The sequence below is a fragment of the Paroedura picta genome, chromosome 3 (assembly GCF_049243985.1).
Source record: "Paroedura picta isolate Pp20150507F chromosome 3, Ppicta_v3.0, whole genome shotgun sequence".
NCBI classification, from domain to species: domain Eukaryota; kingdom Metazoa; phylum Chordata; class Lepidosauria; order Squamata; family Gekkonidae; genus Paroedura; species Paroedura picta.
The window spans coordinates 6,182,657-6,209,207 of record NC_135371.1 but is presented as its reverse complement, the minus strand read 5'-3'; the positions used below and the strand labels follow the sequence as shown (position 1 = coordinate 6,209,207).

Genomic DNA, 26,551 nt, shown 5'->3' with positions numbered 1-26,551 from the left:
AGGAATGTTAAATCCAGCCTCGGACCGTGAAAATTTCACTGCGGTGAACCGACAGAAGATATGACTTTCGAATGAGGCACCTGATTGGCAGTTCTCAGATTACATTCCAAGGATATTCAGACCTAACAATCACTGAAAGTATAAACCTCTGTCTGCTACGGGCTACATCAGGCTGTAGGTTTTGGGCTGGCCTGGCCTGACCGTGCTTCTCCATCCATCTAAGCCAGGGGTAGTCAAACTGCGGCCCTCCAGATGTCCATGGACTACAATTCCCAGGAGCCCCTGCCAGCGAATGCTGGCAGGGGCTCCTGGGAATTGTAGTCCATGGACATCTGGAGGGCCGCAGTTTGACTACCCCTGATCTAAGCCTTTGAAAATGTGGAGGCCAGGGGAAAGGGATCTAATGTAGCCCCTGAGTGCTGATTCTCTGTGCGTGAGCTACACTCTCTTGTTGTGAGTCCCCCACCTAGAATCATAGAGTTGGAAGGGGCCTCCAGGGTCATCCAGTCTGCTGCAAACTGCAGGAAACTCACAACTGCAGGAAACTCACAACCTGCCCACCCACAGTGACCCTGATTCCATGCCCAGATGGTGCCCCCCCCCTGTTCTGTGAAATGGTACAGCTCCAACATGGGAGAAACCAAAGGCGGAGGAGGAGGGGGGGTTCAACTGAGAAAGGGAACTTCCTTCTTCCTATGCAATCTGCAGCCACTGGGGAGGGAGAAGTGCTTCAGGGTCCTAGAACATGCCCCCTGGCCTCCAGCAGGCCCTGTTTTCCTGGGGTAGTTCCGATATTATTACCTCTGCTGCGGCTAAATCGTCAGCCTCCAAAACATCCCCATTGTCCAGCTCCCTTCACAGGTAAATTGTCAGCCATTCTGAGGTTTCAGAAAATCTAAGGGGGGATACACGGCCTTGCTAGTTCCTATGCAGCCCAACTAAGAAGGAGACGATGGCATAACCCTTCTTGTCTGTTCAAGAATCCCTGGTCAACTCTACTGTCACCTCTGCAATTTTGGATACGTTGAAGGGAGGCAAGGTAGATGCTTTGCAGGTGGGCTTAAAGCTTTCCACCAGTGATTAACAATCATCCCATCCTCTTTAAAACAGCCTTTCTCAACTTTCTTCCCTTTGAGAGACCCCTGAGACATTCTTAGGGCTTTGAGAAACCCCAAAAGTGGCGCGATCGTGCAGAATATGGTTGGGAAGCAGAGCTGCGGACACGCCCATCCGGGACCCCTCCCCTTCCCACCCCCTCCAGGCCCATCATTGGCCATTTTGGGAGGGAGGGCAGGATGACATGACCACATATGGTTATATCACCCAATAAGTGTTTTAAAAATTAAAAGAAATATATATGAAAATTGACTGCCACTCATTCAGCAAACCCTTCCAGGGCTGTCAAGAAACCTCGGGGTGTGATGGGACCTGGTTGAGAAAGCCTGCTTTCAAGAAAGCACAAAAAAAGAAAGAGAATCAAAACCAGTCATCTCATTGCTGCAAACTGGAGCTCCAACCTAGGTTTGCCGGGTGTGCAACTGGTGATCCCAGGAGCCTTGAGACACAGAGGGGGAGCAGTATGATGATGTCCCTTCCAGAGGAAGACAGAAGTAATGTCATCATGTTGACTGCCACTCTGGGAATGGAGATCGAGAGTGGAAATCCTAGAGTGTCACTCAACATGATGACATCACTTCTGAGCCTTCTCCTGGAAGTGACGTCATCATATTGCTCCCCCTCCTCGTTCCTCAAGGCCTCTGGGAGTACCAGTTGCACACCTGGCAAATGGAGCTGCAATGAGATAAATACCACAGAGATGGGAGGAGGTTTCCTAGAAGCATCATTCAACATGGTGATGTCACTTCTGCGTCTTCACCAGGAACTGAGGTCACTGTGTCCTGCAACATCGTTCCCTCTTCTCGTGGTTGTTTCCGGTGCTCCATGGAGTGGCAGCAGGGTAGGAGCAAAGGAATGCGAGGTGGTTCCCCCCTCGTCGCCCTACTCCCACGTGTCTATCCCTGAAATACAGACGTGTCAAACCCTCCTGGAACCCTTCCCCCTATGTAAAAACGTTCTGGGCTCTGTGGGGAAAGAAGCAATTTCAGCAGAGCAGAGAAAATGGGAATCTCAGCGTCTCCCTGCATGATACATTTCTCCTAGGTACATCCCCAGTCTGGGAGTGTCCTGGGAGTGTCCGGCTTCTTATTGATTGCATTTATTTACGTCATTTATAGCCCACTCACGGCAGATAACACAGAGTGAGTCAATACAATCAACTGGAAGGGTATTCAGTAAACTGTGCAAGAGGATATGGGGTGGAGAGCCAAGAAGAAGTTTAAAAACAGAACTGAAGCAAGGCATAAGTCTTAAAGCATAAGTCTTAACATGGCACACTAAATCAGGGCCTGCTAGGGGCTCATGGGAACTGTAGTCCATGGACATCTCGAGAGCCACAGTTTGCCCACTGCTGTACTAAATGATGCAAAATTTACATAGCAGGACGCTAGTTTCACAAAGCTACACAACAACACGTAAAAACAATACAAAAATTTACATGGTGTGCGATCCTAGCTTCAGTAAGTTTCCCATGGTCGCCATAGACCACAGTCCTTAGGCATTTATCTCATTGTGTGAGTCATCTGGTACACTGCAACTCTTAACAGCTTGTGTAGAAAAGCTGAGTTCAATAAACAACTGACTTAAATTCCAAAGATGCTGTTTCTTGGTTTCCTCTTGGACCGTCTGTAGCCCTGTTGGGAACTGAGTCAGATATTGCAGGGAGACGTGAGGCTACTCTGTAACTCGGATTTGGGATCCCGAGTGTGAAAAATTATCAGGAGAAGAATACCCGGATGAAGGTCTATTTCAGGGATGGCCATTCTGTTTGCATTCTGAGACTTGTCTGTCAAAATAAATCTAAGACGAAACAAAGAGGCAACATTTTTGGGATTTAATTCAGTCGTCGATGGTACTCCGCTATCCGTGGTTGCTTTTGGGTTCAATTTGGAAGTGGGCCATGGTCAGGGGGGGTTGAGTCTCCCACCACTGGGGAATCTGAACATTTACCGAACAGCTGAAGTTTCCCTACTGGGGCAAACAACATGTCTCTGGTGCCATTCCAGATTAAGACCATGGTGTGGTGTGCGCAGGTTTAGGCTCCCCCCCTCTCCCAGTCGAAATCAGGGTTGCTTTGTGCTTGGGAATCATGGAACCCCTGCACCACCTCTGTCAACCTGACCCGGAACCTACCAGGGAAAACGGTGTTGTGTAGGCCTTCCGTGGCAGAGTCCTTGCTTTCCTTACAGAAGGTTTCAGGTTCAGTCCCAGGCTCCAGCCCCTCTGTGGTGTCTTGGGTAGCTGGTGATGGGAAAGACCTCTATCCCTCTGTCGTGAGGTGATCCAAGAAAAATTGGGTAAGAGAATGCCAGCATGGTGCATAAAAGAGCCAGCATGGTGTGGTGGTTAAAAAGCGGTGGCCTCTAATCTGAAGAGCTGGGTTTTATTCCCCCACTCCTCCTCCACAGACAGCTAGCTGGGTGACCTTGGGTCAGTCACAGTCATCTCTGTTCTCGCAGAGCAGTTCTTGCAGAGCTCTCTCCGCCTCACCTACCTCACAGGGTATCTGTTGTGGGGAGAGGAAGGGAAAAGTGTCTGTGAACCACTTTGGGACTCCTCCGGGGATGGAAAAGCGGGATATTAAATAAAGAACAGCTCTGCTCTTCTTTTAAAGGAATAGGTAGAAGTGGGAAGTGGGAAGCCAGGTACTGAAGGGAGGAGAAGTGATGTATTTTTAAACAACTTCCCCTAAAAGGGTTTGCGTGTGCCACAAAGGTCATGTTTGTGTCGCTTCGATGAGCTGCCGGAGAGCACCCAGCCTTATCATAAAACTGACCGCAATTATGCTAAAAAGTCTTCCTCGTCTCTATTTTTTTTTTTTTACTTTTTGGACTTCGAAAAAGAACATGAAGAGATGTTTCGAGGACATTCCCTTGGCCTCAACTTGTTTTCCATTGGGACGCTTGACGAAGTTTCCGCTGATTTACCCGTTTGGAAGCAAAACTCGGAAGCGTCCTCACGCCTGCGCCTTTTATGTCTTAAAAACTAGGATCCGTGACTTTCGGCCTGATCTTAGCCAGGTTTACTCAGGAGTAAATAGCCCTGGTTTGCTTTGTGGGGCTCCCATCCTGCTGTAAAAATAAGCCCCCCTGAACTTGCTTCAAGGTAAGTATGCGTTGCACAGGTTAGGGGTAGTCAACCTGTGGTCCTCCAGATGTGCATGGACTACAATTCCCATGAGCCCCTGCCAGCATGGCAGGGGCTCATGGGAATTGTAGTCCATGCACATCTGGAGGACCACAGGTTGACTACCCAAGGCTAAGATCCCTTAACTTCTGAGTAAACCTCCTAAGGGCCATGCTATGCTTTTTCCTGTGTTTTTGGGGAGAACCGACATCTCTCTGCCCCTCTATTCCGGGACTCCGCCTTGGAATAACTATTTTCTGGAACGTCGTCTGCATTCTTGATTCCCTGACATTATTCTCGCTTTCTGTCTATCTCCTTGTCCGTCTCTCTTTCTCCATGTATGTGCATATATGTATATAGACATATGTATATGTAACCTCAACTGAAGTCTGTGGATTTGGCTTCCTTCCTCCTATCTCTCCTGCATGCACTTTATTGCTTTCTGCTTCCGCGGCTTTTGTACTTTGAACTGCGGGGTGAACTCTGGATCCTCCCTAGTATGCCGGTCACACCCTTGGCCTGCCTCTAGGCCTGGGCTCCCTGAGAGCTCCCTGGGGGGCTCCCTGGCCTTTCCCCTGTAATCTGCCTTAATGGACTCTGTCACATCTCCAGGGGCTCCTCAAAGCCTGACAAATATTTAAGGGGTTCCTCCACAGTCAAAGGGCTGTCCCGGACTTATCGTGGTACTGGTGCAGGGGAGCACACCTGATTTCATCTGCGCCATCACGAGCAGTGGATGCATGCTCCAGAATTTGTTAATCTCCTTCATTTCCTTGCAGGATGTTCCTTGGCAGATGATCCAATGCAGGGAGCATTCCCCCGAGGTTTGAAAGCCACTGTCTTGGATGACTGCCAAATGTTCACAAACCAACTCTGCAGTGACTTCACAGACCTAGTGTGGTAGGGGTCATTCTCGGTTGCCAGCTGCGATCTTGCTTGGCCGTTATTTGAATTTTAGTTTTTATAAACATGTTTTTAATTACATAAAAAAGAGCAAAAATAATAAAAGGGAAAGCTTAAAGTTTAAAATAACAAGAAAAAAGGGAGGGAGAAAAAAGCAACGAGACAGATGTACAAAAGTCTTGCGTTTATCGTGCCCATTAAAATGCATTGATATTTTCTTTTTATAGTTTAAAAATCCATTCTAAAAGTATTCAGCATATCTACATAGATTACTCTGTATATTCTTCGATGACCCCTCGGTTAATCATTAAATCCTTCAGTGATTTCTGTCTTATCAACGCTGTGAGTTTTGCCATTTCAGCAAATTCTCTTAATTTTAATTTCTAATCTTCAATTATAGGTATCTTCTAATTCTCCCAGTTGCACCCATAATATTCTTGCAGCCATTATCATAGAGAGGAACAATGTTCCTGTTTCCACCACCCCCTGCGTTTCTGTCCATTAGTCCAAACAAAAATACCTCCAGCTTCATTTGAACTTTAATCTTCAAGATCTTCCGTACGTATGCGTGAATCTGAGACCAAATTTCTTTTAGCCTTACAAGTCTACCACATGTGATAAAACACCCCTAGGAGTTGTTTTCACATCCAACACTTACTTGACGTATTTTCATACATTTTACACAATCTAGAAAGCCAATAAACAAGATATTCATAATTTATTCCCATGCTTCTTAGTATATTCCTACTTTATATTGTTACATAGCCTAGCTGTCCACTCCAGCAAGGAAGATATTTCTTTTTCTCTCCTGGTTTGTGAAACGCAGAGTTGCCCTGGTTCAAAGCCACTGACGCCAACTCTGGATTGGTATACTCTTGGATTTTGGGGGGCGGAGCCTGGGGTGGGCAGGGTTTGATGAGGGGAAGGACCTGAGTGGGATGTTATGCTATAGCAGGGGTAGTCAAACTGCGGCCCTCCAGATGTCCATGGACTACAATTCCCAGGAGCGAATGCTGGCGAGGGCTCCTGGGAATTGTAGTCCATGGACATCTGGAGGGCCGCAGTTTGACTACCCCTGTGCTATAGCATTCACCCTCTTGAGCAGCCATTTCCTCCCGGGAAAACTAATCTCTGCAAATTCAGTCAGAGTTCTGAGAGATCGCCAGGGCTCACCTGGCAGTTGGCAACCCTAATTCCCTCGGACTTCTGAAACCTGCACAATAGGCACATACATACGCAGCTTCATTGTTCTCCCTATGATAGGGCGGGGGCTTGGCTGAAATTTTCCTGTGAAGCATGCATTTCCTTTGGGCGGAGGGAAACAAAAACTGGTCTGGTCAGGCGGACCGCATTTGGGTGTTGTGGCAAATTGGGATTTGGCTGGCTTCCCAAACCAGAAGGCTTTTAATTGCCCTCTGAGGGAGTGTGCAGGCATGGCAAACAAGGTCTGCTGTGGTGGGTGAATGCGTGCTCTTCAGTTTATCATGGCCTCTTGTCTCCAGGATAATTCCTCACAGATGCTCAGAACTTCAGGTTTCTAGACTCTGGCTTCACAAACATCTCTTTTCCTCTGGAGACGCACAGGGCACTCTGGGTTTCTTTTTACAGCACGTTTGGTGCAGAAAAGGACATCCTGAGGAAGATTTGAGGGACATTTGTCAAGGCCAACAATGGGATCTTGCTTCGCATACGCCAAACTTTGTACCAGGCATAGAATTTTGCATTTGGTGTCCGTTTAAACAAGGTCTCTGATCCTCAAGGGTGTAAATGAAAGCCTGAAAGCGTGGTGGTACAATTGGCTAAAGGCCAGGACAATTCCCAGTTCAACTCTTTCTGCTGCTGCACTTTAAACCGGGATTCACTTTATCCTCTGTTCACTCAAGGGATATTTGTGATGTTTTTCCCACCCGTTTTCTCCTCACAGTGAAAGTCATTTCTGGAGAAACTGTAATAGAGAACGAAAAATAATGTCCTTTATTAAAGCTTAAAGATTGCCTTTCCATCTGACAGACTGGTCGCTTCTCTTTATTAAATTGCAAGTCACCTTCTTATAATAGTTCCACTTACACAAATTGTGTGACTGGGATAATACACACATTTATTTAAGGGGTTAGTTTGGTTAGGAGTGCGGACTTCTAATCTGGCATGCCGGGTTCGATTCTGCACTCCCCCACATGCAACCAGCTGGGTGACCTTGGGCTCACCACGGCACTGATAAAACTGTTCTGACCGAGCAGGAATCTCAGGGCTCTCTCAGCCTCACCCACCCCACAGGGTGTCTGTTGTGGGGAGAGGAAAGGGAAGACGACTGTAAGCCGCTTTGGGTAGGGAAAAGTGGCATATAAGAACCAACTCTTCTTCTTCTTGTAGTTGAGCGGGTCAAATACAAAACGGCTAATCAAAGTGATTGTGAGGGCAGTTACCCCTCTCTAAGGCCATTGCCTTCCACCAGGTTCTTTGATTTCTACTGTAAAAGTGTTTTTTTTTTAAGACTTGTTGATGGACCTGGAATCAATACTTTAAATTAATCATTTCCATCACCTCTTACCGTGATCTAATTTTCTAGCATGTCCAGAAAGTTGTGTCTGTTCCCTCCCTGCACATACAAAATCCCTGCACCTTCCTTATATTTTAAGTCTCCTTCCTTATACACAAACATTAGAGTAGCCGAGACAAAAAATAGTGCAATTTCATTCTTTCCTCCAATTTCAATTAAAATGATGCCTGTAGGATGAGGCATTCAGCATGCACTCAGAGGAGCTGTTTTCTTTAAATGGAAATGGGTTCCTTTTACTGAGAAAAGACAGTCTGTGTGTTCTCAGAGGCACTTTGCCCCCATTTTACAAAACCATCTCCCCAAATATCGCACATATTTGGAAGCATTCAAATACCTGACTGCCGGGAAATGGGGTGGGGGAGAATCCTATATGTTAGACATAAAGAACCACAGGTTTCCTTCACAGACTAATAAAGGAAGTTCAGCTAAGTATGTTTACCAAGTTTGAAAATGAAAAAAGAGAGCTTTCCCAACTGTTTCAAACAAGTGATTCATGACAAATCTCATTTTCAGTACTTGATAATTGCTCTCTAGGAATATTCCTAACCTTCCAACCCCAAAAGACCTTTTCAGCCATTTCTTACAAAGAGCGTCAAAGATGACAGACCCACAAAAAAGAAGACGTCCTCCAAAGAGAAAGCATCTGGTAACCTTAGTAGGGATGCCACCCTCCAGATGAGATCTGGGTTTTACAGCTCATCTCCAGGCAACAGAGAAACTGTGCCCCGGGAGAAACCGGCTGCTTGGGAGGACAGACTCCATAATATTATACTCCACTGAGGTCCCCAATCCCACTCACTTCCAGCTCCACCCCCAAAGCCTCCAGGTATTTCCCAACCCAGAGCTGGCAACCCTATGAAGCCAGCGGCGAGGGGCTTGCAATGGTTAAATCCATCGAGTTTCCCTCTGAATCCTAGAGAGACAGAGGGAAAAAATGTGATAAAGGATGCTTGCTCTAAGAGCCCCTTCCCTTCCTTTCTTTTCATTTGATTTGCACTGTAAAGCCCTGCAGGGGGAGGTGAGTGGAAGGTGTGTGTTGGGGGAGGGGCTTGATTTTTGGCCACGGGCCGGGGAGGAATTGCAGGCGGGGCTGCAAAGGAATCCGGGCTGCAGAAACTCTGAGCGAGGGAGGGGCAGATTTTGGGGGAGTAGGAGGCATCTGGAGATCTCCCGGAATTACAGCTGACATAGGTCAGTTGCTAGGGATGCCAGCCTCCAGGTGAGACCGGGGGATCCGCCGGTTTTCCAACTCCTCTCCAGGCGACAGAGATCAGTCCCCCTGGAGAAAAGGGCTGCTTTGGAAGGTGGACCCTGTAGCCTTATGCGCCTCTGTGGGGTGCCACTCCCAGCTCCACCCCACAAAAGTCTCCAGGTATTTTCCAACCCAGAGTTGGCAACCCTATCAGTTGCCCTGGAGAAAAGGGGTGCTTTGGAGGGTGGACCTCATTATACCCTCCCCTTCGCAAGCCCCACCCTTCCCCAGGCTGCACCCCCCCTCCGCCCATATCTCCAGGAATTCCCCAACCTTAAATAAGCCTGTCTCGATTTTCTCCTTCCTGTCCGGAAAAATCAAACCTTGCTGCTTTTTGTTGTGGGGGGGGGGGATATTGTGAGCGGTGTCTTCCTTTGAAGCTCTGCCTGAGCATCGACAGGACTGGAGAGAGCTGGGTCAGGGAGCTCAGCAGCTGATTGGCACTGCTTCGGGTGCCAAGGCCCTAAATTCAGGCCCCGGCATCTCCTACCGAAATGATCAAGTCACGGATGATCGGTGGCAACACCAGAGGGTTGTGGAGGTGAGAGATGTTCGGAGGTGATTCACCAGGGCAGGGGTCGGTTCCTGTTGGCAGCAGGGGACAGGGCCCGCAGTAATGTCTTTAAACTACATGTTAGGACAAGGGGTAGTCAAACTGCGGCCCTCCAGATGTCCATGGACTACAATTCCCAGGAGCAATTGCCAGCATTCGCTGGCGAATGCTGGCAAGGGCTCCTGGGAATTGTAGTCCATGGACATCTGGAGGGCCACAGTTTGACTACCCCTGTGCTAGATATTGGGGGGGGGGGGATTCACAGTCAGTAGTTCAGCAGTGGAACTGGCTGCTGAAGAAGGTGGGTCGCTCCCCCTCACTGGCAGTCTTCAAGCAGCAGCTGGACAGATACTTATCCTGGGTGCTTGAGGCCGATCCTGCACCGGGCAGGGAGTTGAACCAGAATCTAGACGACCTATGTGGCCCCTTCCAACTCTACGGTTCTGTGATTCTATAACTGGGCCCTTTTCTTTCTGTAGAACATCTGCATCACCATTTGGAGAGAGACGAATCCAGAGCCGAGGGAAATGGGAAGGCCACGACACAGATTGGAGTAGAATAAACCAGTTCAGAGGCTCAAAGTTTCCCCACGCTCCGACCTTTGAACTGCACGATGGAGAGCGAGTGTGTGGAGGTGAAGGTGAATATGTCGGTTGAGGACGGGGACACCTTCGTCCCACAGCAGGTGAAGCAGGAAGAGTTGTGTTCCCAGATGGAGGGGGCCAAACCCCCACAGATTCTGCACGTAGGGAGTATTGGGGAGTTGGAGAGGGCAATATCTCCGCCCCTTGTAAAAAAGGAACCCGAGGAAGGGACGCAGCAGCATTGGGAGACCCAGTGGGAGGAGTTCCTGGGGGCCCTACAGGCCCCTCACTTGGGCTGGGGGAATGCACAGGTGTGTGAGGAGCCGACCCCATGGGAAGATGCTAAGGCTTTTCTGGCCTCCTTTGAGCAAATGGCGTCAGTGTGCCACTGGCCCCGTGACAAGTGGGTGACCCTCCTCCTGCCAGCCCTCAGCGGAGACGCCTTCAGCAGCCTCGGTGCCCGAGACAGAGAGGATTATGGGAAGGTGAAGGCCGCCATCTTGCAAAGGGAAGCCGCCCTGAGGGAGAGGCAGCGCCAGCACTTCAGGCAGTTCTGCTACCAGGAGGTGGAAGGGCCGAGAGCCGTTTACGGGCGACTCCGGGAGCTGTGCCGTCAGTGGCTGAAAGCGGAAACGCACACCAAGGAGGAGATCGTGGAGCTGCTGGTCCTGGAGCAGTTCCTGACCGTCCTGCCCCCGGAAATGCAGGTCTGGGTCCGGGAACGCGGCCCTGAGACCTGTCCCCAGGCGGTAGCCCTGGCGGAAGATTTCGTCTTGAAGCAGAATGAGGCCATGAGGCCACAAGAGCAGGTGAGTGGATTGAGTCACAAAGGCCTGTTCCTTAGTACTTCAGACAACCATCTATGTCCTCCCTTGATGGATGAGGATCCTGCGGGGTTTATTTTGCTTGAGGCAACCAAATGGGTAAGGAGATTAATTTGCTATCATCGATTTGAACATCTACGTCTGGCCACTGCCTGGTGGAATGAGCGTCCAGAAGAGCTACTGGGCTTGCTGGAGCTAGTGCAGTTCCGCAGGGCCTGTAAGACTCCGTCAGGCTTTTGGTTGAGGCCAGGCCAAAGGAATATCTTGGGTTGAGGCCAGGCCAAAGGAATATCCTCTTCTGACATGCTCCAATTAAGTAACATCTACATTTACCTGGGAATGGAAGCTGGAAGCTGTATGGGGGGATTTATGTTTATGTTTTAGTCCATTGTGTCTAGGTTTTTCTAAATTTTAACTCTCTGTTTTAAATTTGTTGTTAGTGGCCGCAAGCTGGCTGTCCGAAGAGCGGCGGCCTATAAATATAATAAATAAATAAATAAATCCAGTACGGGGTAGGGATGCCAGACCCCCCACTGAACCTGCAGGAACCCTCTGCTTTGATGTTGCTCTCCCCACTTTGGGGGTTTCAGACACACACTCCACACTCACCAGGACCAGAAAGAACGTCCTGGCATGCTGACGTCACCCTGAAGTGACTTTGGTGCTCCGGGGTCTTCTGGGGGCAACGCTCCAGATTTTGGGCACAACTGTATGATTTGAGGCTGATTTTTTACCATAGAGTTCCCCCAAAAGCCAGAGCATCATCCCTGACATGCCAACATCAGCACGCTGGACTCTCTTCCGGGGATGGGGAAGTTCCCAGAGAAAGCTCCCCTCCCCCATTGATAGTGTGGCGGCACCTGGCACCCCTAGTACGGGTTGACACTATCACCCATGAAGGATCCGTTAAAGACTCCTCGGCCTTCAGGTCCAAGAGTCAAGATTTGTGCAGTCTGGAAATGTCCCGTTTCATGGGCTTTTCACGGCTGTTTCAGATGCCAGAGCCTTTGCCCGAAGCGGATATCGCTCCTTCCGAGGGGGACAAGGTTCCGCTGCCAGATACTTGGAACCTCGTGGTGGAAGTCAAGCAGGAGTGGGAAGGAGACGAATGGCTGCTGGGTAAGAATACGCTTAACGCACATGACTGCCGTGGGCCGAATCGGACCATTGGTCTGCCAAGAACAGTCGCAGTCCCCTGAAATTGGTGGCTGGTCTCTAGGGCAGGGGTAGTCAAACTGCGGCCCTCCAGATGTCCATGGACTACAATTTCCAGGATCCCCCTGCCAGCATTCGCGAATGCTGGCAGGGGGCTCCTGGAAATTGTAGTCCATGGACATCTGGAGGGCCGCAGTTTGACTACCCCTGCTCTAGGGCCTCAGGTCTTTCGCATGCCCTACCACCTGACTGGAGCAGCTGGGGAATTGAACCTGCATGCCAGCGGATGCTCCCCCACTGAGCTGTGCCCCCTCCCTGTTAAAAAAGTGAAGAAGAGCTGGATTTGTTGTACCCCTCTTTTTCTCTACCCTTAGGAGTCTCCTCTTCCTCCCCCTTAGACTCCCTTTGTTTGAAGCAAACATGCATGAGGTAGATATGGTTACTCCAGGCTTTCTCAACCAGGGTTTCATGGCAGTCCTGGAAAGGTTTTGCCAATTGGTTGGGAGTTAATTATTTTTTTATATTTAATTTTTAAAAATAAACATTATCAGGTGACATGACATGACTATATGTGGACGTGTCAACCCACCCACCCCTCCCGAAATGACCAATTATGGTCCTAGAGGAGGGGCCCGGCCATACAAATCCTGGGTGATTTTTCCTCCATCTTGTTGTGGTTTTGATATTAGGCTGTTTTATTGTGGTTGGGAACGTTTTAATTGTTGATGTTGGATTGTTGTTATATTGTGAGTCGCCTCGGGCCGATAGCTGCCGGGAGAGGCGAGATATAAATGTAAAAATACATTAATAAATAAATGTTGCTTCTGGTGACATGTGACTTCCGGGGGTGTGGCAGGAAGGTGTGTCCTGCTGACATCACTTCCTGGGTTCCTCAAAGCCTGAAGTATTATTTCAGGGGATTCTCAATGGTAAAAAAGTTGAAAAAGATTGGGTTACTCAGAGGTGTTCTCAGCATTCATATCTTTCTCCTCCCCCTGTAGGCCAGGAGCAGCCAAACTGTAGCTCTTCAGATGGCCATGGATGACAATTAGCATGAGATCATGATGGGAGCTCATGGGAATGGTGGCCCATGGACATCTGGAGAGCTGCAGTTTGGCAACCCTTGCTGCAGAGTTTCTCCTTCTTTAATGTCTTCAGCGGTGTGTTTGGAAAGTGACCAAGGGAGAGATACGTGGCTGTGTTTCTTTTCCCGCAGGCGATGGGGAAGTGCAGGTGATCCAAGTGGACGGTATTCATCAGGGTGGTGCCCAGCAGGGCGCCCCAGAGGCAGCATCACTGGGCAGTGACAACACATTCCAGTATTGCAAAGAAGAGGCGAGAGTGGGGAGTAAGACAGGACCAGGTAGGAAGCAGGGAACCAAACCGAGGAAGAAAATAGACGACCCTGTTGCTAAGAGTCATCGGGAAGAAACCAAGCGTGTCGAGAACATCCATCGCTGTGCCTGTGGGGAGAACTTCAGAAGTAGCTTAGATCTTAAGAAGCATGAGAGAACACACTTGGGACAGAAACAGGACAAGTTCTCAGAATGTACAAAAGGGTTTAGTGGTGCTGGTGAACTCCGGAGCCCTGGAGAAAAACCGTTTCAGTGTTCGATGTGTCCCAAAAGTTTTGCCAGTGGTTCCAACCTCATAGCTCACGAGAGAATTCACACCGGAGAGAAACCTTTCAAATGCTTGAAGTGTGGGAAAATCTTCCGTCAAAAGGGAACCCTTTCGACACACGAAAAGATTCACGTGGGAGATAAGCCGTACAAGTGTCCCCAGTGCGGGAAAAGCTTCCACCAGAAGGGAAACCTTACGACGCATGAAAAGATTCACGTCGAAGAGAAGCCCTTTCAATGCTCCATGTGTGAGAAGAGCTTTGCAAGCGGCTCCAACCTGATAGCGCATGAAAGAATTCACACGGGGGAGAAACCTTACAGGTGCGCAAAATGTGGGAAGAATTTCCGCCAGAAGGGGACCCTTTCCACACATGAAAAAATTCACATCGGGGACAAACCATACAAGTGCCCCCAGTGTGGGAAAGGTTTCCGTAGCTCTACCGAACTCACTGTCCATGAAAGGATCCATACGGGAGAGAAACCCTACAAATGCTCAGTGTGCCAAAAAAGCTTCAGTGACGGTTCCAATCTCATTACGCACCAAAGGATCCACACAGGGAAGAAACCATATAAGTGCGCATTGTGTGGGAAATGCTTCTGCCAGAGGTCGGGCCTCATGACGCACGAGCGTGTTCACACAGGACAAAAAAGGCGCTCAGCAGGTCAGAAGGGCTCCCCGGCTGGACCCAGCGTCGCTCCGCCTCAGAATACGAACCCTGGAGGGGACTCCAATACGACCACTGGTTGTGGGGAAACTCCCGTCAGCGCACAGAATGCTGGGCACATGAAAAGCGACGTCTCACACGGACTGGAAGAGCAACCGTTTGCAGATGTCGGGCAGGGCTCGCTTGAGGTGGTTGCCGTCTGTCAGCTGAGAGAATCTAAAATGGAGGAAAGCCCGCCTCGCTGTTGACCTCCCTTGGAGACTTAGATCTATTTCCTGAAATTCTTGTTTTCCCACTTGCTCCGTTGAGAAATGAGATATAAATAAGGCGCTCGGTCTCCCCTCTCTGATCAGCAGTGGAAGGAGGGAAAAGGTGATTTCCCGGAGTGACTGTCGGTGGATCCCCCCAAAATTAGTTAGTTCAAGACCCTCGTTCCTAACGAAAGAGCTCTTGACTGCAGCAGGACAGGGGAGGGGAGATGGGGAGTTAACTCCTATTAATAGCCATCTTTTTATTGGCTTTATGGGTTGTTTTATTCTTTTATTGTAAACCGCTGCGAGTCTCTGAGAGCAGCAGTATATAAGTGTCACTTCCAGAAGGAACCTGGAAATAGGTAAGCTCTGCAATTTCTGAGGTCAGGGACCGCCTCCGGGGGTGAGGAGAGAGCTGACAGCCCAGGTGTCGCGCACATGTGCGGCACCTGCGCGCAAACGCGCATGCGCAGTTGTCACGCGTGCAAGTTTTCGCCACTACTTTTTAAGATCTGCACTGGAAACAAAAACTGTTTTTGTTTGTTTTTTATTGCAAAGGCCCATAATGGGTCCGCAGTATCTCGAAAAGACTGTCTGTTCCTATATGTGAATTAGTCCGCTTGCTATGTTCTTCCTGGAAGTCATACTGTGGATGTTCCTACCTTGGAGGGTGTGGGGGTTAGCTACTAGGGCAGGGGTAGTCAAACTGTGGCCCTCCAGATTTCCATGGACTACAGTTCCCAGAAGCCCCTGCCAGCATTCACTGGCAGGGGCTCCTGGGAATTGTAGTCCATGGACATCTGGAGGGCCGCAGTTTGACTACCCCTGAACTAGGGGGAAAGGGCCTTTTTTGTGGTGGCACCAACATCGCACCTCCCATATTCACCGGCCCCTTATCGTAGAGAGGCTAGTTGACAAAACATCTTTTAGATGTGCAAGCCTTTGACAGCACTTAACGTTGATGGTGTTTTACTTATAATTGCCTTCATGTATTGTTAGATCTGCAGCAGTTGTATGTGTGATATATGTCTGTGTAAGCTGAAGCAGTTCCAAACCTTGGAGTCCAGTTTTGGTGGAAAGGCGAGACACACACAAAAATTATATTTAAAAAAACTGAGAAAGACGTTCTGGAATATTTTAATAGAATCATAGAGTTGGAAGGGACCTCCTGGGTCATCTAGTCCAACCCCCTGCACTATGCGGGACAGTCCCAATCCTATCACTCATCCACTGTCACCTGCCACCCCCTTGAGCCTTCACAGAATCAGCCTCTCCGTCAGATGGCTATCCAGCCTCTGTTTAAAAATCTCCAAAGATGGAGAACCCACCACCTCCCGAGGAAGCCTGTTCCACTAATAGTATGAATTGTGATTAGACAATTTCACCATAGGCGTGTCTAGCACAGGAGTCCCTAATGCAGTGCCTATAGGTGCCATGATGACCTCCCACGCCCTTTCTGGCACCCACCAAATATTTTTAGGAAATGGGTGGAGCCAGGTAGGTCTTTTGCCCATCAAGGATTTGATTAGCTGTGCAGATTTTTTAAAATGTTGCTTTGGCAGCAGCTGACACCACAGCACAAGGCTTTGCACTGGGGATTCCCAACCAGGGGTCCGCAGACCCCTAGGGGTCCGCAACCTTTCTCCTCCTGCCTAAATGGACTTAGCGACGAGCTAGGGAACGGACCACCTCCACCTGGAGGGCTTGGTGGGTAGGCCGCAGTAAAGCTGTGGCAACCATTTTGTAGCTGGCCCCGCCTCCTGCGGCAGCCATGTTGTGGCAGCCAATTTGGGGTGGGGGGTGTACCATCCGTGCTGTGTCGAAATTCCACATATGCCCACAGGCTCAAAAAGCTTGGGGACTCCTGGTCAGGCAGAATGTGTGGTCAGAACTCTCCATGAATCAGAATAGTTTCAGAACTCTATTGGTAAATGCCTGTAATGAAGCTTCAGTTTGTCTGCGTTGGTCTCCAGAGGAATGAAACAGGCTCCCTGACAGCAACTGGTAACATGCTGTGGCAGCTGGGGAGTGTTTACAATATTAGCTTACTCTGAATTTCTGCTAAGGATGTGAAATATCAGATATACTAGTAATTAAGCCCATTGTACCCAAAATACAATGGGCTCTAGAAAGCGGGGGTAGAGGGGGGGGAAAGGCGAGGGCAGCGTTTTGAAAGAAAGAGTACCTGAAAGCGGATGCATAGTCGAGGGCGGTCGGCAGCAGCAGAGGGGGGACGTCCTTTTTTCGGCGGCGGGGCAATAAGTAGTGGAGAAGGGAGGCCGTTGCTTCGGGCGGCGGCCCCCAGGCGGTCTGGCGGCGTGTGCAGCGGCGGCTCGGCGGCGGGAATGTTCCTAATGGCATGTTGGGCTGCGGCTCTGTAGGGAGTCCCAGGCAGCCGGGCAGGTCGACGGGCAGGGAGCCCCCGCCAGCCGCGCTGAGCGCGGCTGCCGGGGACTCCCTTGTTGGCTGGCTGACGCGGCGGTAGGCGCTTCCCGTCTGTTCGCAGTGTTGGGCGGCGGCTGGTTTCCTCGGGCGGCATCGGCGGCGGCCATCTTCTTGTTGTGCGGGGCAGGGAGTCTCCGGCAGCGGCGCTCCGCGCTGCTGGCGGGGGCTCCCTTGAGTGGAGGCAGGCGGCTCCAGGGCGGCATCTGCTCTTGTTGTGCCGGGCAGGGAGTCCCCGGCAGCCGCGCTCCACGCGACTGCCAAGGGCTCCTTAGAGCGGAGGCAGGCAGCTCCAGAGCGGCATCTTCTGAGCGGCGGCCATCTTCTTGTTGTGCCGGGGGCTCCCTGAGGCGACGGGCTGACGCAGCGAGAGGCGCTTTGCGCCTCTCGTTGCATCATCGGCTATCTCCTTGTTGTGGCAGGGGCTCTCTCAGGAAGCAGCCTGACGCGGCGAGAGGCGCTTTGCGCCTCTCGTCGCATCAGGTCTGGAGCAACTGCGAGCCACGCTGCGCTCGGCTCGCAGTTGCTGGGACTGGAAGGCGGCTATCTCCTTGTTGTTGCGGGGGCTCCCTCAGGAAGCGGCCTGACGCGGCGAGAGGCGCTTCGCGCCTCTCGCCGCGTCAGGCCGGGAGCAACTGTGAGCCGCGCTGCGCGCGGCTCGCAGTTGCTGGGGCTGGGAATCAGAGGGAGCAATCGGCAGGCGCTTCGCGCCTGCCGATTGCTCCCTCTGATTGTCTGTCATGAGGAAGGGCCCAATCCGGACCCTTCCTCATCCCGGACGCATCCCGCCCCAGAACCCCTTACTGTTTTATTTAGTCCGTGGCGCCCGCGGCGCCACGGGCAGTGTACAGATGAGAAGGTACTTGTATGTTTTTTTTGTACGTTTGCCAACTCTGATTTGAGAAATTTTTGGACATTTGGCCACGATTGTGTCTGTGGAATGCAGAATTCCGAGAGAGAAGGGAGCTCAATGGGGATGCGATACCACTCTAGGACTTCTATTTCTCCTAGACTCTGTGGTCTACCATAGAAACCCTTCAAAGCTGCCATTTCTTTTTGGGGAATTCAGCTATAATTCCAGGGACGTTCCAGGTTACAAATATGGGGAACCCTAGTATTTATGAAAAAACTAATTCAGTTCTTAATATTTCATACCTCCTGGAGCATGCTCAGTGTCTATCCTTTTTTCTTTGATTAATTTACACAGTTGTACTTGCCAAAATATCTGTGTATGTTTGGAGCCCCTAACTATGTCAGATCCCCCACGTTGTCTGTGGATAGCCTTGTTCTGCTAATTTCAAGACTGGCACGAACTGCCTATTTGACTGTTATATAGAACAATGAAATGATTTATTATTTGCTTCATTTGAAAACCATCTGTTTAAGTGTATGTAATAAATTTAACCGAGTCTCAGATATTTAACTTTAATTGCAATGAAGCCACTGAAGACAGGAAGAGATTGGACATTTCTGGGTTCTGACGATCAGCAGTTTTCAAACTCTGCTCAGAAGAAGGCTGGCGTTTCTTAGCCTTAAAAGTACCATGTATAGGTTGGTCAATTTCCGGGAGACCTGGGCTGGGAATGCCTGGGGTGCGTGAAGTTTAGGAAGGGGAGAGAGACCTGGGATATGATATTACCCTAGGAATTCAGTTTATCCTAGACTCTATGGTATACCATAGAATCTGACCTCCAGAAGTACACTTTCTTCTAGGAGAACTGATAGATGTACTATTAAGCTAATGTTATAGTATAATCAAAGAGTTCATAAACATGCTTAATAAAGGGAAAGGGACCACATCTATACCTTGTGTACAGCAGATATTATTTATTTATTTCTGAAATTTGTATCCTTTCATTACTACATTATATTCTACTGACATAATCCTAGTTTTTGTCTGCATTGTATCAGCAGTCTGGAGCATCTGTAATCCGCTCCTGTGGGAGCGGTAAAAATAAAACAGTAAGGGGTAAGTGGGCGGAGAAAGGGGCGGGGTGAGTGTCAGTCCGGAGCCAAGGGGCTAATCAGGAGCCGCACAGCGGCCTGTCCCAGACGTCCTGGACTCGGCAGGGAGGGGGGCGGGCAGGGCAGGCTTCAGCCAGGGAGGAGGCGGGCAGCAGGGGCAGGTTTCAGCGTGGGACTCGGAGCAGACCCACCGTGTCTCACACGTGGCGGGCCTGCTCCAAGCCCCGGTCTGAAGCCCCGCTCTCAGTGGGGAGCGGACTTCTAATGTGGCGAGCCGGGTTCGATTCCTCGCTCCCCCACATGCAGCCAGCTGGGTGACCCACAGCACTGAGAAAGCTGTTCTGACCAAGTAGGAATATCTGGGTGCTCTCAGCCCCACCCACCTCACAGGGTGTCTGTTGTGGGGAGAGGAAAGGGAAGGCCACTAAGCCCCTTTGAGACTCCTTTGGGGAGAGAAAAGCGGCATATAAGAACCAACTTTTCTTCTTTCCCTGGACCTCACCACCCTGAACAGTATAGTGTAGTGTCATCCTCAAACTTAGCCATGTCACCGCTAAAAAGCGCCAGACCTGGTGCTGCGGGACCCCCCTGCTTACCACCTTCCACCGTGAAAACTGCCCACTTATGCTCATTCTGTTAGCTACATCCAGTTCTTAAATCCCCAAGAGGGCTTATCCCTCTTATCCCTCTTAACTCATGACTTGACGAGAAACTTTCTCAAAAGCTTTCTTGGAGTCTGAGTAAACGGCACCTCTTGGGGTCCACATGTTTGCTCACCCCGTCAAGGGTTATTGAGACAAGATCTCCCAAGCTGATGCTTCCTCAACAGCTTTTGTTCACCCCTGTGCTTCCTCGTTCTGTCTTTAAGCACGGATTGCACCAACAGGCCCTGCTATTGACTTTAGACGGAGCAGCTTGTAATTTCCCCGGCTCATCAGCGGGCGCCATGACAACACATTGGCGATCGTTTGGCTACATTATTAATCCCCAATGAGTGTGTGCTAGGCCTCAAGGGAAATGTAGAGGCTGGGGTAGAAACGAAATCCAAAAGAGGTTTATTATTATTATATTCCTCTGTTGAGCTTGGCTACCCTTCAGCCTCACGTCCTGTAGTGATTCAGCATACCTCATCCATTGATTTTAATCTCGTGGGCTGCCCGCTGGCTACTTACATTATTATCACAATCCTCTTTTCCATAAAGGAGCTAGAAGACTTATTCATTTAAAAAGCACGCTGGGGGGGAAACCCTACAAGATAACTATAATTTAGTTATTGTGGCTTGTCAGGATTTATATTTCTCTCTCTCCTGTCCGTCCGTCCGTCCGTCCGTCCTTCCTTCCTTCCTTCCTTCCTTCCTTCCTTCCTTACTTCCTTCCTTCCTTCCTTCCTTCCATCCATCCATCCATCCATCCATCCATCCATCCATCCATCCATCCATCTAATTCAGGGGTAGTCAAACTGCGGCCCTCCAGATGTCCATGGACTACAATTCCCAGGAGCCCCCTGCCAACGTCCGCCATCCATCCATCCATCCATCCATCCATCCATCCATCCATCCATCCATCCATCCATCTAATTCAGGGGTAGTCAAACTGCGGCCCTCCAGATGTCCATGGACTACAATTCCCAGGAGCCCCCTGCCAACGTCCGCCATCCATCCATCCATCCATCCATCCATCCAAACTGGAGAGCCAGTTTGGTGTAGTGGTTAGGAGTGTGGACTTCTAATCTGGCATGCTGGGTTCAATTCTGCACTCCCCCACATGCAACCAGCTGGGTGACCTTGGGTTCGCCACGGCACTGATAAAATTGTTCTGACCGGGCAGTGATATCAGGGCTCTCTCAGCCTTACCTACCCCACAGGGTGTCTGTTGTGGGGAGAGGAATGGGAAGGCGACTGTAAGCCGCTTTGAGCCTCCTTCGGGTAGGGAAAAGCGGCATATAAGAACCAACCTTCTTCATCATCCATCCATCCATCCATCCATCCATCCATCCATCCATCCATCCATCCATCCATCCATCCATCCATCTATCTATCTATCTATCTATCTAATTCAGGGGTAGTCAAACTGTGGCCCTCCAGATGTCCATGGACTACAATTCCCAGGAGCCCCCTGCCAGCATTCGCTGGCAGGGGGCTCCTGGGAATTGTAGTCCATGGACATCTGGAGGGCCGCAGTTTGACTACCCCTGATCTAATTTATATACCGCCCTCCCCTGAGGCTCAGCACAGTTTACATGGAACTGGAATAAAAAACAGTACAGATGATAAATTGAACAGTAGTGAAAGAGTCATAACAGGAGAACAGTAACATAATGGGACAAACATGGTGAGAAAATCCATATTACGATGGGGTGAAAAGCAAAACAGATGTCAAAATATTTAAAACAAGATTCAAAGGAGCAAAACCCTCCAAAACTTCTGATGTTGCTGCCAACTGGGAAGGGTGGTCTGTATATACAAAGTGGTTATTAATACTAATATTAGTATTAAGTCCCACTCCCTCCCCGTTAGCTTCAGAGTGCAGTTGCTCCAGACATGAAATCTCTCCAAACCTATTTCTGAAAGAAATGGGATCATTTATTTCTTTATTTTAGCAGGATTCATCCTGTCCTTGAAGTGACAAAATTTTGGGTCTCCCCTCCACCATGTTACCCTCACAACAACCTTGTAAGGTAGGTGAGTCTAAGAGGCGATCACTGGCCCAGGGTCACCCAGCAAGTTTCCAGGGGAGATCTGAACCAAGTTCAACCATGTGCAAAATATGGGTTGGGAGGGGGGACAATGTCATCTGGATTTTTGTAACAGTCTTACAACGGAAAAGGGGGGCAGAACCTTCTATAGATTGTCCTTAGGAAATACTGGAGGCATAATGAGGTTAGACGTGGGGGGGAAGCCTGTTTTTAGGCCTGCTGGGATAGAGAAGGAGAAAATGGCCCCTCTGCATTAAAAACCATAGAAGCTAGCAGTTTATCCAAGCTGTCTCTCCTCAGCACGTACGGCCTCTTGTAAGACAGAGAGCCAGGAAGGGTGTGTGTGTGTGTGTGTGTGTGTGTGTGTGGCAGGCCTCCCATTAACAAGGCTGGAGATTCATTGCAGGTTGTGCACGAGGCAAAGAGATAAAAGTGCAATCCCACACAAAGCCCTGCTTTTCCAGCTTGATTTATAATTTCCATTGTACCGGGGTAGGCCAAATCCCATCACTGCTGTGCTCGCCTCCCCGGAAACACAAGATCGCTCCGTTCAGTTTAGCGCTGGACAGAACTACCTTATGACAAGAAATTATTTGTTTCCTGTTTACGAAGCAACTGGAAGCACCTTTTGCTGCAGCCTGAGAGGAGAGATCTAACCTGAGAATCCAAGCCAGGCAGAAAGTGACCAGAGGCGGGGTGGCGAGCAATAACTTCCATTGCGGCATTTTAAGTACTATTTAACAGTCCCCGGAGCTCAGCTAGGGAGACGGATTTCCCAGTGTTTGGTTTTTATGGCAGGAAGTGTGTGTGGGGGGGAGAGGAATGGATCGTAAAGTGTATGGCAATTTCTGCATTGGTGTAGGGGGCCAAATAACGCTCTCTGAAGTAGGGGGCGGCATTTTGGCCATCAAAATTATCCTCCAGGGTTGCTTTTCTTCTACCCCAGGGAGTGGGGTGGGGGGGTGGGAATTTGGGTGGGTGGGAGAGCAGCTGGGGAAGGAGTTTTCATTTCAAAAACGGATGGGCAGGAGGGGGACTCAGTCCCTTCTCAGCAGTACAGCTGTGATAAGCCACACAAACACACACATCCCCATCTGCATTTCCCTTTAAATGTGGGGGAAGGTGCTGAGAGATTGATTATGGATTGATTCCGGCAAAGCTCCTCATGGGTAAAATGTCCTGCTGCTCCATCCGGAGACGCCATGAGGCTGACTCCATCTTGAAATGCCTGAAACAAAGGATTATCTGGAACCGAACTGTGGCATGCTTCCTAACCAACTATCCTACCTTTAAACCGTTAGAGAAGGATGATGGCATTTTTCTGCTTTTGATGCCCTTTGTCATTTTTAGGTTTCTGCTTTTTTCCACCCTCCTGATCTTTTGATGCCAAGTTAATTCCGCCTTCCTTTTGAGTAAATTCAGTGTTTTTGTTTTCATTGCGTTGGAATTGATCTTCTGCGACTAGTGCCTTGGGCTAGCATATACCAGGTTTACTCCTCTGAGAATATCAGAGTTATTTGGATGAGAGGATGAATGAGACATCTCGTGCTGTACATCAAGAGCTTTTTATAAGGTTTTATATCAAAGAATGGGGGAAGGAACAGGAACCAAGATTACACGCTACCGTGACTTCTGTAGCCCCTTCTCTTTTAGGGATATGCCTTTCCTCTTATATCTCAGCAACAGAAAGCAATCGAAATTTACTTCAAAAATACATGAAAGTTGGAAATTCACAGCACCTGTTATACATACGGTTATTATCTGGGTGGGGAGCCACCTGGCCCTCACATCAGAAGGGAAAACGCTGCTACAACCCCTGTAATCCAAGTCCTGGTCTCAAACAGAGGCAAGCCAGCATACAATGTTGCCTTACCCAGGTCAGTACAGGTGACATCAGGAAGGAGAAAGGCAGTGAGAGCTTCAGAATCGATCGCAGACTAGCCCAGCAAAGGCTGCCCAGTGGGGTGAGGCTGTCATCCACAAGGGACAAGCGACAGGCAGGCCAGACTGCAGGCCCCACAACCCCACAGAAGCAGCCATGGAGTCAATGGTGCCACTATAGCACAAAAATGTTATACTGGCTTAGTGCTATAACGCTCAATTTAGAACATTCCCCCCCCCCCAATAATTGTGAGGAAGATCGCATGCTGAAAAAAGTGGCACTATTTGAAATGACGCTTCAGAGACAGCTCGTTAACAGAAGGATATTAGCTGTATAAAAGCCCTATGTATCGCTTTATTCAAACTTGGGCCGATGATGAATAACATCCAGTTTAGAAAGCTAATGTGAAAATATTCAGTATGCAGACCCGGAAGTGAGGTTACACCTCCAAAGGAATAGCCAGAACTCATATGATTTTATCTTTGAGTTTCCAGTGATTCCTAGAGAGACATTACATCATTTTCAGGAAGTGATGTCACGCTGTCACTGAGGCCTACATTTAGTGAAGGCACCCTGACACAGGAATTTATTTTTGTGCTTGTTAAAGTCCACTGTGCTTTATTTCCTCAAAGGTGCTTCTCAGGAATACAATCATAGAGTTGGAAGGGGCCATACTAGAATCTATGTGTTCTAGTTTGCTCTAGAGCAGGGGTAGTCAAACTGCGGCCCTCCAGATGTCCATGGACTATAATTCCCAGGAGCCCCTGCCAGCGAATGCATTCGCTGGCAGGGGCTCCTGGGAATTGTAGTCCATGGACATCTGGAGGGCCGCAGTTTGACTACCCCTGCTCTAGATACAGATTACAATTGCGCCTCGCTTTTATTTTCTCACCCACCCACTGAGCACGGGGGAACCTGTTTTGCGCTCATAATTACAAAATTCACAGCAACGTGCAACCCTTCCCATAATCCATTTTAAAACTGCAGACTAGAGACCATCCTATCCTGCTGTGAAAGATGCATTTGCATCCTTGATGCCCAGGCACATGGCCGGGTCACTGTTTTATTGATTAAAAAGGAAAAGAGTTTCTCACAAGGCTGTGAATTGTTCTCACAATTCTGCGCCCAATGCCAGTTGTATAACATACGGAACCTCGGTAACAGCTCCTAAATCTTAACGCTTGGCCAGTTTTTCCTATCCTGTTTGAATTAAACAATACCAGGTTGGGCCGGTCGGAACAAGTGCAGGTTGAACGGATGAAGCAATGACTTATCAGGCAGGGAAACCAGATCTTCCACTTGAGACCAGGGCCTTTGGCCCTATTCTACCTGCTGCTTCTCACCTGCGCAAGGGGAAGCAAACGTCTGAGGATGACAGGGAGACAGCATGCCTTGATGCCATGAGATAACCTCTGGAGTGACCTAGAAGTGAGGTCATTGCGTTGGGAGACACTCTAGCATTTTCCCGAACTCTGTGGTTAAACCATAATGTTTGGGGCTGATGCCAATGCTGTCAGCTCCCCTGCCAAAGACAGCCGGAACATAACTTCCAGGGAAAACCCAGAAGTGGCGTCAGTCATGCCCAGGAATCACCCTAACAGCACTCCAAGTTTCCCCGACACCTGCAAAGTCCCTGTCCCCACAGATTACGTTCCTGTCATCCGGAATGCTAGAGCATGGCCAGTAGGGCAATGACATCACTTCCAGGTAGTGCCAGAAGTGCTGTCGCTTTGTTACCCTTGCGTTGTTTCAAGAAGGCAGTCAAAACTTAGCTCTTCTCCAGAGCTTTCCATTTGGTGGAGGTGAGGTTGGTTAAAAGTCTGTTTTGAACCCAGGCCCCTGCGTGGTCGTTTCTCGTGATAATTGCTTTTCACTTTATCAGAAAAGAGATGGCTGGGTAGCTCCTGGAATTACAACTGATTGCCAGGTGACAGATCACTTTAAGAAAATGGCTGCTATGGCATTATAGAAGAGTTGGATTTTATACCCTGCTTTTCATTACCCAAAGGGACCTCAAGGCGGTTTACAATCGCCTGCCCTTCTTCACCCCACAACTTGTGAGGTAAGTGGAGCTGAGAGAACTCTGAGAGAACTGCTGAGAACTGCTCTGAGAGAACTGTGAATTTCCCAAGGTCACCCAGATGGCTGCATGTGAAGGAGTGGGCAACCAAATCTCTCTCTCCACATTAGAGGCTACCACATTTTACTACACCACACTGGCTCTTCCGATTCCAACTCCTCCCCTTTCAAACTGGGCCCCCCCTCCTTAGGCTCCACCCCCAAGCCCCAATCTCTAGGCATTTCCCAACCCTGTTGGCAATCTTAGTTCCTTTTATTCAAGGTTTATGCTGGTCTATGACCATAAAGTTCTGTTCTTTTCCCCCAATGTATAAGCTTCCTTTCGAAGAAGTGTGCTTGCCCAGGAAAGCCAATAGCCTGAACAAAACTTTGTTGGTCTTAAAGGTGCCACTAAGGGCTGAAAAGCTTGCTAGTTGTTTCATGATGCCTACTTGCTCCGGATTAAGAGTGCAAACCCGGACAAGATGAGGGCAGCGACTACCATCAGCCAGCCCGACCATGCTCCATCCGCCTGTTCTGCAGGCTACTCACATCCCTCAAGAAGAGCTTTCCTGAATAAATTGTATTTTTGTTTTTGTTTGCATTTTTAAACCCAGGAGGCCTCTTTATACCCGGCCCTTCCTGGCAACCACTGCGCCATGAATCAATGCACCACCCCAGTTTCTGACCCAGCAAACCCCCCCCCCCCCCCAACTTCCAAGCATAGGGCGCTGCTTAATGACATTAAGGGGGGGTGTGGGGGGGGGTGCTGAGGGCAAACATCGGCTCGTCCCGTCACTCGCCGGCACTGCGCATGCGGCGGCGCGCGCGCGCCTGCGCGGCGGCGATCCCCGGGAGGCGCCGGTGGCGGGCGGGCGAGGGTTAAAACCGCCGAGTTCCC

The 26,551-nt window shown here is 49.6% G+C and overlaps 2 protein-coding genes across 2 annotated transcripts in view; both read left to right on the top strand.

Moving 5' to 3' along the window:
• Window positions 1–16,744, top strand: part of LOC143834174 (uncharacterized) — a 29,690-nt gene extending 12,946 nt beyond the window's left edge. Inside the window, exon 5 of the mRNA XM_077330775.1 lies at window positions 13,659–16,744. Within this exon, the coding sequence (XP_077186890.1) occupies window positions 13,659–14,605 (947 nt within the window). The 3' untranslated portion in view covers window positions 14,606–16,744. The remainder of the gene's footprint in view (window positions 1–13,658) is intronic.
• LOC143834107 (uncharacterized) lies at window positions 8,621–13,459 on the top strand. The gene is made up of 3 exons (XM_077330706.1): window positions 8,621–8,720; window positions 9,987–10,900; window positions 13,287–13,459. The coding sequence occupies exons 2-3, from the start codon at window positions 10,121–10,123 to the stop codon at window positions 13,305–13,307; spliced, it is 801 nt and encodes a 266-aa protein (XP_077186821.1). The 5' UTR covers window positions 8,621–8,720; window positions 9,987–10,120; the 3' UTR covers window positions 13,308–13,459.
• Window positions 16,745–26,551: the final 9,807 nt, after the last annotated feature.